Source organism: Lissotriton helveticus, chromosome 6 (genome assembly GCF_964261635.1).
Source record: "Lissotriton helveticus chromosome 6, aLisHel1.1, whole genome shotgun sequence".
NCBI lineage: Eukaryota > Metazoa > Chordata > Amphibia > Caudata > Salamandridae > Lissotriton > Lissotriton helveticus.
In genome coordinates this window covers 1,888,256,635-1,888,268,696 of record NC_136067.1, presented here as the reverse complement: position 1 = coordinate 1,888,268,696, position 12,062 = coordinate 1,888,256,635, and the positions used below count along the sequence as shown (strand labels likewise).

Here is a 12,062-nt window from a genome sequence, read left to right as displayed (position 1 = left end):
AACAAGACCAAACATGACAGACGTATTAGGTCCCTGTCAGAAGTTATCCCATAAGGGGAGGTTCCCAATATTAGCCTATGGAGAATTAGCCTTACTGCAGTAGCAGGGGCTTGTGGCAGATATGCCAGCCTCACAATGTTTTAGGGGAGAGCACCTGCACCTCAGCACTGTTTAGCAGTGGTGAGGCGCCCAGAGTCCTAAGTCCAACAAAATGTAAGGTAAAAATGGGAGGCAACAAGGGCAAAAATGTAGGGGAGACCACCCTAAGGCTGACAGGTCTAACAATCGGGCTCTACCCAAAGGCCTGGAGGTTTCCTCCATAGTCCCTGTTCTATCGCTTCAGACTGTGGAAACCTTACACTAGCCCATCCGCGGAGAGTTCTAACAAACCTCAGAATCAGTGTGAACAAACTCCAGGTTCCAGTGATTCCCTTTATCAGCACACAGTTTTGCTACAGTTATCTTTGCTTGTCTTCAAGGCTCTTTCCAAAGTCATTGGTCTATATGTTAACTCTCCTCTCCGGTCAGCCATTACAAAACTAACTTCTTCTGCAATGGTAGATTATTGCAAAAAAAAGTTTTACCCATCAGTGGAAACTCGTTACTGCATGGCCTCTCGCTGATGTACTTCATGTATTCCTTTAGCAATTGTTGATGAGCATTATCAGGCTTTTTTCCATATTAATTATTTCGATTCCTTCCAAATCTGGCCCCAGTGTTTCCAACATTCATGGTATTGAGTTCACAAGGAATGAATACCTATGCTCTCTTGTTTTTCCAGTTGATTTGGAGACTAGGAACTGGAATTTTGCTTCATCATCCAAAAAGCAAGCTTGAAGATATCAACGTGTTTGCTGACAGAATGAAGAGTTTAGGAATCAATAATTATTTGAAGGTGAGTATAACCCTAATGCATTTGCCTGATTGTGTCTCATGTTTAGTTGTATGATTACAAATTAGTAAATTGAGGTAGTAATGTGCTTGTTGTCCTTCTTTACAGCCTTGTGCCACTTTATTGTTGTATGATGAACTGTGCCCAGTTAGTTAAAAAATGTGCGTCAAGTGTAAAGGTTCAGTCTGCCCTTCTGTGAACCACTTAGACTTTTACGTTTCTGCATTTTGATTTTGACTGTATGCCTGTCCTGGCTGCTTGAGCCACACTGGTAAGGTGAGTGTGACCTGATGACAGCCTAGTTTACTAGTCTGCCTGTGAGGGCTAGAGGTGATGGAATGAATATGGCACTGCCATTTGGGTATCTGAAGAGAACTTTATTTATTTAACTGTTTTGTGAATAAAGTGGGGTTTTATGTTCCTTCTTATGGACTGCAGTGCGAAAGATTAGAGGTTACATAGTTCGAATTAGCAGTTTCTGTACAAGTGAATGAATTGTTTTGGCTGGTCTTAATTTCTTTTTTTTTTACCACTTGTGCTTGGCAACCGGAGATTACTAAACCTTTGGATAAGTAGATATCAGTTAATGAGGGATCTCCTATGTGGGTGCTTGGATTAACCTGAACATTTAAAGGTATATTAAATATGACGTTATGTTGGCAAGTTCTTTTTTCAAATGTATTATTTTATCAGAGGATAAGAAGCAATTGTAAAACAGTTGTAGGTTAATAAGATTGTGCTTAAATGCCTCTAGCCATATGTTTAAATTAACTTTTATGGGAGGGTGGTGGGTGGGGTTTGGGGGGTAACAGCAATATTTTGCCCCATTTCGGTCATTAACCAGTTAGCCAATAATAAAGAACGAAGTGGTGAATCGTGTGTTCCTCCAAGGGTTCAGGCCAGCCCTTCTAAAGGGCTAAAAGGGGGACGGGATGAGGGCATCCATCTGCTCCGATTCATCACCATCTGCCCCTTTTAGTAAAGGGTAGAAGATAATCAGAGCTGATAGATTTTGCGTACGCGCATAGATCTTCTGTATTTTGGAATTCCATGGCTGTGTGCTCTCCTTATTGAAACTTTTATAAATTCATGTGCTTTGAATTGTTCTGCATCCACAGGCTAGCACTCCTCAGTACAGTTAAAGAATGAAGTAGTGACATTAACAGCTAATTTAGTCCGACAGCCTACCCTCCTTGTTTTTCAGTTTAGTTTGTTGCCGGTGTGGTGTGACTGGAGGTCATCTCCAGATCGGTCACTCCATATATTTTTATGAGAGTAGGGCTCAGAGTTGAGCCCCGGGGTACTCCACATTTAAACTAATGTACTTCCTACAGACAGGGTCCCTCCCTGATCTGGAAACTTCTATTTTCCAAAAAGGAGGTCAATCAGTTTAGTGTGTTATCCTTCATTCCTAGCACCTCCAGAGATCCAAAAGGATGAGCGCAGCTGGAACACCCTTGATCCACTATCCTCCTGAGATCTTCAGTAGCCTAGGAGAGCTGTTTCAAAGCCATATCCTGGTCTAAACCCCATAGGTTAGTAAGGGCTGATAGAATAATATCACCTTCTTTCAGCAGGATATCACTAGAGGCAGCGTCTAGGGAGGATCCCGATTTGACTGTCTTTGCTATTTCCTCAAACGCGTTATTATTTAGTTGAAGAAATGTAGACAAAGTGTGAGTACCTAAACTAACTGTGTTATAGCCTTCTTCAGTGATTTGAAACGGCTCCTGATCAGAGTCATTTCCCAGAGAGTCATAGATATAACTGACTTTGCTGACACAATAGCGAGCATGCTACTTCACATCGTTCTCTGGAGAGATAGAGCCTCCACCTGTTGTTTGGGGTTTTATAAATCAATTCACTATACTGTACATTTCCCTAGAGACCTGTGAGGACTGTGTGATTCTATCAGCAATGTCTGTTAAACTGGCTTTCCTGATCGCATATTGATAATTTTCCCTAGCTTTTTTTTATAAATTTCCTTTTTATCTACATCAAAGTTTTGTCTCCAATTCCTTTCCTCCCTTTCTTTAGTTTCTTTAATTCTCTAATTTCGGGTGTATTCCAGGTGACATTTGTATTAGTATAATGAGACTTTGAAATTTTTCTTGGGATCTGAGTCTCTAAAGATGATTCGACTTAGTCGTTAAATGCCTTATAAACAGCGTTGATATCACCATCTTGTTAGCGCCCTGAGTCCAGAAGAGATTTTATCCACTCATGAATGTTCATTTTAGACCCTTGCCTGGTCAGTTTGTGGCAAGACATGTTCGACTTAGTCCTGTCTATCTTGTTAATATTCACAAATTCAATCAAAAGATGGCCTGACCAATGCACAGGTCGTGGGTTGCTGACAGTTATATTGGACAGGTTAGTAAAAATGGGATCCAATGTATGTCCCTTACAATGGGTGGGGAGCCTGACTAGATGGTCAGACTGAATTGCAGATAGGTATTTTAACTGATTTTGAGACTAACTGCAAGTAGTGCCGTCTAGATGTAAATTTAAGTCTCCCAGGATGGTGAAATTTGCAGTTTGGGAACTTAAGACGCTATGATATCTGGGATATGGAGCAGAAAATCCGCAGCCGCCCCGGGGGCCTGTAGAGGAGCAACCTTCAGAATGTGAATGAATTGAATTCTCTTTATTGAAATTTACAAACAGACATAAACAATATGTAGGAGAAAGCACATCATTTTTGTTTTTTAAACGTAGTTTATTGGTTTTCTACACAAAACATACATAGATTTTTATATAACTCTCGCTACCTCATTCCCATAGTGTCAGTCGAAAAGGAACGTAGTAATCCCCCTCCCATCTGGTTCACAATACAGATCGTTGGAACATAGCAACTCTTGCAATCAATATACCAATTTAAGTACGATCAAAAAACAAAATTACCCCTCTACTTACTTCTAACATATCCCTATTCTCCCCCCTCCTCCCAAATCCCCCGTCACCCACTCGCAGAATTGTGTCTGATCTCCCTAAGCCGTGTGTAAAGGAGTAAACGTGTATTGCTTCATATGATGCACCTGTCATACTTCAGGGCCATTTCTCTATCAGTAGTCTATTCCGCCCTGTCATCCTGTGTTCCATATTCGCGCAGTGCCTGTACTAGCGTTTCCCAAGCCGTCGCTGATTCCAGCGCCTTTTCATTTTGTTGCCTGCGCGCCACCTGGTATCGCAATTCGCTTTCGCTGCTTGCCCACTTGAGGAACTCACTTTGCCATCTATTGCTACTGGGACCCACTGTTGCTTTCCAGTGCCTAGTAATTTCTCTCTTTGCTAATATAAGCCCCATGTCCACAAACTTACTAGTGATCTTATTTTTGGGCGTGTGAGGGAACCAGTGGAGGACACTAAAGGCCATATCGAAATCTAGTCGGCGATCTGTTATCTCGTTTAGGGCATCCCCCACCACTTTCCAATACAGGCCAAGCGCTGGACAGGACCATAACATGTGGCCTATTTCTACCCCAGCTCTCGTACATCTGGGGCATGCTGCATCTTCTACTTTAAAGTATTTCTTGATTCTCCCTGGGTTCAGGTATTCTCTGTGAAGGATATAGAAATGTACCAGCTGGAATCTTGCGTTCCTCGTGCTTTTCCAGGCTCTTCGCACTATCTGCCCCCATGCCGCCTCAGGGATGTCTTTACGAAGATCCACCTCCCATTTTCCTTTCAGAGTGTCTAGAGGCGCTAACCCTTCGTTTAGCATTCTTGAGTATAGACACGTGACCGCCTTGAAAGTCCCTGCCGCTATCATAGTATATTGGCAGGCCAACGTTGTCTTAGGTTCCAATAGTCCTTCTTGCCAGTGTGCCTGTATTGCCCTCGTTACTGCTGCGTGTAGCAGGAAGCCCCCTCTCGGTAGATCAAACCTTTCTCGGAGTGTCTGGTAGGATAGCACCGCCCCTTCCTCGTACAGGTCTCCTAACATTTGAACTCCCGCCTCCTCCCAGAGTTGCAATTGTGACCAGTCGCCTCCGTGCGGTAACGCCGTTATCATCCCGAGGGGAATTTCGGGTGCATACGGGTGTAATACACCCGCCTTGCGTTGGGAGCGGTTCCAACATAGTCTGAGCGTTTTCTCTTCTAGTGTTAAATCTTTAAGATCTAATTTCTGTTGTAGCGCGATGAACGAGAGGACGTGGCGAGGCACACCTCCACCCCTCCTATGTTCTGGTCCTCTAAATTTTCACGCTATTTCTTGCGTAAATGTCTGCAGTTGGGCTGCTAAATAATACAGCTCGAAGTCCAGGCCTGCCAGCCCTCCCTCAGCCTGAGGTCTTATAAGTGTGGCCTGCGCCACTCTGCGCCTTCCCGTGCCCCAAAGAAAAGATACTATCAGCGATTTCAGTATTTGAAAGGTAGAGCTAGGTATTCACACTGGCAGCGTTCTGAAATAATATAAGAATCTAGGGAGCGCTATCATTTTAAGCAGAGCTATGCGTCCTGTCACTGAGAGCGAGAGGGTGGCCCAAAAGGCCATGCTACCCTTCAAGGCCCTCATACCGTGGCCTATATTCCCCTCTAGTAGGTCTGCCGCCGCATGATAAACATGCACTCCCAGATATTTCAGGCAGGTGGGTTCCCACCGCACTGCTCGGATCATGTTTGGCAGGTTTTTCCCCCGTCGGACCGGGAACAAACATGTCTTGGACCAATTTACCCGTAGACCCGAGATTTCCCAAAAGTCTGAAAGCAATCTCTCAGCTCCTGCCATAGCACTGTTAGCGTTTTCAAGGAAGAGCAGCAGGTCATCTGCGTACAGCGAAATGTATTGTTGACCATTCCTACCCCTCAGTCCCCCATAGTGGTTTCCCGTCTGGACCGTGGCCGCGTGGTGTTCCACCGCTAAGGCAAAGAGCAATGGGGATAATGAGCACCCCTGTCTCGTCCCTCTTTCCACCGGATACTGCGAGGATATTATCGTGCCTACTCTCACTCTAGCCATCGCCGATGAGTATAGAACTTTCGTCCATTGTAAATAATCTTCTCTCAAGCCAAAGCGTCCTAATACTTTGTATAAATACTCCCATTCTAAGCTATCGCAAGCTTTCTCAATATCCACCGACAGTATCATTGGGTGTTGCGCCTCTGAATGATCTTCCTCCAGTAGTCGCACCAATCGCCGGATATTCGCGGTTGTGTTTCGCGTTGGTATAAAACCAGCTTGGTCTTCATGGACTAGCGAGATCATGTAGTGCAACAATCGGGTCGCTAAAATGCTGCTCAAGATCTTGTAGTCGGTGGTGAGCATCGATAGCGGCCTGTAAGAGGCTACATCCCTGCTCTCTCTTCCTGGTTTCAGCAGCGGGATTACGAGCGCTTTCCGCATGGACTGCGGTAATGGTCCCACTTCTTTCGCCTCTCTGTACACTTCTTGGAGTCTTGGTGCTAATAGATCAATATATATTCACCGATAAAATTCTATGGGCAGTCCATCCAGCCCTGGGGTTTTGTTGCGGGCCATACGTTTAATAGCACCGCAGATCTCTCCTAGCTCTATTTGCTTTCCCAAAGCTTCCTCCTGCTCCTGGTCTAGCACTGGTAAGTGAAGATCTTTCAGGAAGACATCTATGGCCGGTTCCCCTTTCGCAAGCCTGATCTTGTAGAGAGCCTCATAGTAGCACGCGAAGCACTGCAGTATCTCGTTTTGGGTGTGAACCTCCACTCCTTCCTCTGTGTCTAAGGCCACCACGGGGGAGCTGCGTTTCGTAGGATTAGCCAGCCATGCCAGTAGGGTCCCCGCTCTGTCACCCTCCGCATGGACTCTCACCGTGTAGGCCTTATGGTCAAAACTACGTAATCGCTCCACTTCTGCCGCCACCGCTTCTTTTGCCGCACTAACCCTTCCCTGCAGTTCAGGATGACCAGGTCTTAAGAGCTCAACCTCCCGCAGCGCACTATCAGCTTTGTCCAAATCGCTTAAAAGTGTTTCCCTATGCAGAGTACCCTAATGACCACTTTATTCCTTCTTCCAGTGTGGCATGAAAAAGTGGGTCGTCCAATGTTTCAGGGCGTAGTTTCCAGGTGGGGACGCCCAAAATCCCAGGCATCCACTGCATAGTGACCAGTAGAGGGTTATGATCCGACAACGTTCTGGTCAGATATTCAGCCCTCGCAATAGTTGGCATCACTACTGGGGAGCACAGCACTGCGTCTAGTCTCACGTGTAGGTCATGCATACCCGAATAATATGAGTAATCTCGAACTTGCGGGTGCTGCGCACGCCAGGCGTCCACTAGCCCCCATCTTGTCTGCCAGTCTAGTCTCCCCTTAGTTAAGCAGTGTATCGGGGAATGAGCTAGGGGCGGGTGTGATCTGTCTAAGGAGGTGTCAGTTATGGAATTCAAATCACCCCCCATCACTAATGGACCCGCAAGATAGTGCGCTAGCGACCCAGAGATTCTCGCTAGGAAGCTAAGCTGGTCAACGCTAGGCGCATAGACTCTGCAGAAGGCAACGTCTCGGCCCCTTAGTTTCCCCTCAATGGCCACAAACCTGCCCTCAGGGTCTACCGTCTGATTAGTCACCTGGAAAGGGACCCCTGCTCTTATCCATATCAGTTCGCCCCTGGCAAACGCAGAGTACGTGGTGTTATACACTTGGCCTCTCCACCTACGCTGTAGCACTATCCCCTCAGCTTTTGTTAAGTGTGTTTTCTGGAGTAGTGCAACATGTATCCCCCTCCGAACCAGCTAAGCGTGAATCTTATGACGTTGCGTCATGGTGTGAAGTCCCCTCACATTCCAGGTGATACATCGCAAATTAGCAGATTCACCCAATCTCCTGTCGATTCCCGTACAACACTCTCAGTTCCTGTCCAACTATCTTCTCTGCATTTGCGTCAGTGACTATCCCTCCCATACTTTTACTCAAACAACCCCTACCCCCACCCCACCAACACATTACGCCGTTCTTCCTCTGTTTGTGACAAGGCGGGCTTCCTTAGTCCCCGCTGTCTCCTCCGGAGTCGTCGCGATTTCCGCGGTGGTAAGCCCTCAGCAGTGGCCCGCAGGTTGTTTGCTCCGTCATCCTTCCCAGCCTTGTAAAGCTCCAGCCAAACACAGACGTCATCCGGGTTATCAAAGAAGTGTGTTTTGCCATCAACAATGACGCTCAGTTTGGCTGGGAAAAGGAGTGAATACTGGAGTCCCTCGGTGCGTAGCTCCCTCTTGACTGCCACGAAAGAGGTTCGGCGACGCTGGGTTTCGTAAGTGTAGTCAGGGAAAATATTAACCTTGCTATTCTCCACTTGGAAAGGACCGTCTACTCTTGCCTTCTGGAGGATCAAATCCCGGTCCCGAAAGTGCAGCAGCCTGGCCACCACTGGTCGCGGAGGGCGGCCCTGCTGGGGCGGGCGAGCTCTAACGTGTAAAAGGAAGATAATCCCTCTGGTGCCACCACGGTTTTGAGCCAAGTTTCCAGGTACTGTACCATATCCGACCCCTCAATTTTCTCCGGCAAACTCACTACGCGTATGTTGTTTCGGCGATTGCGACTCTCGGCATCCTCAGCCCTTCTCTCCAAGGCGTCCACTCGGTCCAGCACAGAGGACATTGCCGCTTTGAAGTCCTTTTGTAGTGGTTCAATGCTTTGGAGCCTGCCCTCCGCCGCCGTGACTCTATCCGCCAATTTCCCATGATCGGCTCACAGTAATCCCAGTCCCGTGGGCTATGTCCTGCTGGAGCGCTGTAAGGGTGTCCGTTATTGCCAACAGGATTTTATCAAGTTGTTGCTGCAAATGGGGGTCCTGCACTCGCCCAGGTTTTCCCTGCTCTTCTCGTTCCGGTGTTTCTTCTTCCGCGGGCTGCTGGGCCCCTCCCTTCAGTCCCTTTGGTTTCCCCATCGTGTGGTTGTTCCAAAGCAAGCTAGATCGTTCCGTCCCTCGCAGGCGGCGACCCGCAGGCAAGCCCCAGAGGACGGCCCCCGGCGCCCCTTCCACAGATCGTCGGTCTCCCGCCCTCTCAGCAAGCCAGTAGTATTTGATTCCGGCCACCGGACGTCATATGATGGCGTCGCGCCACCCTCAGTGGTGTTCTCCCCCCCCCCCAGACACCAGCAACAGGTCCTCTATTCCCCCAGCTGCCAGGAAGGCCAGTACCTGCTGGGTTTATTATGGGTCACTCAGAGGCCTCAGGGGTCCACCGGACGTGGAGCTCGGCATCCATCAGCCCGCGACGTTGCCAAAGTCAGGGCGCCTGCTCCAGGTTTGTGCTCCGGGAGACGTCCTCCCCGCCACACCCAGCAGGCAGCGCCCGCACGCAGATATGTCTGGGCTGCTTCTCGGCACGTTCCAGAAGTTCGGCCTGTTCCCCGGTCGCCTCAACAGGAGTCTTCACGGCCCAGCCTGCTCCTCAGCCCTCCCTGTGGATTCGCCAGAGAGAGGGGCCCCTTAGTAAGTGCCAGTGGGCGTCTCTAGCTTCAGTGCCTGCACATGCAAAAAAAAGTGGCAGGCACCTGCTTTGGGCGCCTTCGCTCCCTTAGGCCCATTCTGGTATTCTTTGAACCTCCGACCCGGCAGATAATTGTCCAAGCTATGGTCCTTTCACATCTGGACTATTGCAATGTTCTGTTTCTGGGCTCTAATCTGACGGTCATTAAGAGACTTCAAAGGGCTCAGAATGCGGCAGCTCGTACTCTGCTTGCCTTGCCAAAACCTTGCGCTGCCTCACAGGCTCTCGCCCGGCTGCATTGGCTACCTGTTAAACAGAGAGTCCAATTTTAAACCCGAAGTGTAGCCCACAAAGTCCTCCACGGACGCGGCCCTCATATTCTGCAGGGACTTTGCACCCCTTACACCCCGACTCGCGATCTCCGCTCTGCAGATCTCCATCTGGCCTGCACCACGAGGGTTCGCAGGAGCAGAGCGGGTGGACCCTCATTTAAACACAAGGCCCCACTTCTATGGAATGCTCTTCCATTACAAGTACGTGCTACCACGAACCATCAGCACTTCCGCAAACTAATTAAAACTTGGTTATTTTCTACCATCTAATCTGTATGGTAGTGGTATGGAAGTGGCAGCCACCATCACACTCTCTTTTCATACAATTGATTTGTTATGTTCGTCCGCAGCGCTGGGACGCCCCATTGCTGGGGTAGCCATGCGCTATACAAACTAACCTAACATAACATTCCTCTCTTCGCTGGGCGGCGAGTGTCTGCTACTCCCCTCTGTCCCCCCATCAGCATAATCAATTTGCAGTCTCTCCAGGTCCAAGGGCGGCTCCAGGTCAGGCTCGCGCACCCCCAAGGCAGCAATCACCAACCGCGATGTCCGCCTAAGTTTGGGGGGAGCACTCAGTGTCTCCGATCCCGCCCTGCAGATCCATCAAGAAGGGCCCAGTTCGATCCCCCGTGCTCCTGCACCACTTCGCCGCTTAGGGGCCGGCCCAGCCTCACCTCCGCTCCACCGCCGCAAGCCAGTGTGAAGGCTCTCACAGTCGTCCCCCGCTGTCCCGCCAGCAGAAATCCCGTGTCTCCGCAGCCTCTTCACCCTCGGCAGCCCACTGGGCACCGTCCAACCCAGGCGCGATCCCCAGGACAGGCTGCGGGTCCCCGCCTCCTCTGCCTCCACAACGAGTGCTGTCGCGCTGTCCCCAGAGCTCCACATAGGACCCCCAGCTGGCCGCCGCCGCACCTCGAGATGTCCCTTCTGCGTTCGGACAGTATCTGCTCCGTTTTCGCCGAGGGGTTCAGGCAGTTATCTCCGCCGCCACTCCAGTGTAGCTCCTGCAGCCCGGTCCCGCTGCACCACCGCCCTCTCACTTCAGCGTAAGGTCCTCACCAGCCTGTCCGCCAGTCACCGCCGCACCCAGGAGGGGCCTGCTCTCCTACAGCCATGAGCTGCTCCACAGCGCCGGAGAGGTCTCGCGATCCGGCACGCTCGCCATATTGGCACCTTCCTCCCGGCTCTTCGATCAATCGCGCTCCAGCAGGTCTCACAGCCCACCACTCTTCTTAATTCAGGGGCACAGTGGGGGGCACCCCTTCCCCGAACTTCGTGCGGGAGGTGGGTGGTCCCGGGCTCCGTCACAACAGGATTAATGGGGCTCAATCACGGAGCTCCCTTTTCAAGCAGCCACCATTGCCGTCTGCAAGCCACGCCCCCAGCTAGGAGAAGTACAAAAGGGGGTGGTAATGGACGGAGCATCTGAACCAATCAAACACTCACACCCAGTCAAAAGATCTGGGTTTAATCCATCACCGTTCTTTAGCCAACTCTGCCACCCCAGTTCAGACATGGCTATATGCAAATCAGTCTGACCCTGTGCCTCATGGGAACAGTCCAGCCCGAACTGCCAAGCCATGCCTTCCCTGGACCGGAAACAAGCTTCCGAGGACCGGTTTCTGGCATTACAGCCGTCTTCAGCCCGGCTTGCTTGAATCCAGTGGCAAAGTGAGCAAGGGACTCATGTCTGAGCATACCCTGCCACACTTATGGCGGCCAAAAGCGGTACAAAAGGGGGTGGTAATGGACCCCCCTTTTGTACCCCCCAGCTAGGAGAAAGCACATCATGTATATGTTCAGCACGGTTCAAACAGAAGTATTTGAGAATAGTACGATAAAAAAACTTCTTCAGCATCGTTATCGTTCATGGTATCACATGTCAGATATTTTGGTGAGTCCAATAGGGGGAGAGAAATGGGACCAGTCCAGGCACTCCAGTTTCAGGGAAACGAGTTAAAAATATAGAAAGAAGACCTAGTAAGACACAATGACATGACCAGGGTCTATTCGACAAGGTAAGTATTACCTTGTCGAATGAGTCTGTGCTCATTCCCCGCTCTCGCCAGTATGGTGGATATACAGCCCCCATCTCAGTTCAACCTAGTTTCCCCTCATTCCGTCTCCTCTGGGTGTAGCAACAAGTAAGTACAGAGTGGCTAGCAGATATGTTTGGGTCTTGATGAGGCTGCTTACAGTGTAGCATATCTGTCACTAGTGGTTTAACAATATATTAGTTCCCACAGCCAGGTCTTAATTGTGGGGACCGTGGGAACACACCAGTGTTTAGAAATTTGCCCCTTGGCAAGGAGCAAGGCAATATTGGTAAAGCGGCGAATCCCAGTAAGGCAAGTAGCGGGAAGGGACTTATGTCAGACTCTATTATTAATGCAAGATACTGGAAAATCTCTTGTCAGTGTCCTAGTA

General features: G+C 49.4%; 1 protein-coding gene across 2 annotated transcripts in view; it reads left to right on the top strand.

The window, feature by feature from the left end:
* The window catches only part of LOC144761934 (TATA box-binding protein-associated factor RNA polymerase I subunit A-like), a 508,362-nt gene that overhangs the window by 142,215 nt on the left and 354,085 nt on the right, over nt 1-12,062 (top strand). For both annotated transcript variants that reach the window (XM_078647125.1, XM_078647126.1), the window contains exon 4: nt 782-895. In XM_078647125.1, coding sequence (XP_078503251.1) covers nt 782-895 — 114 coding nt within the window. The remainder of the gene's footprint in view (nt 1-781; nt 896-12,062) is intronic.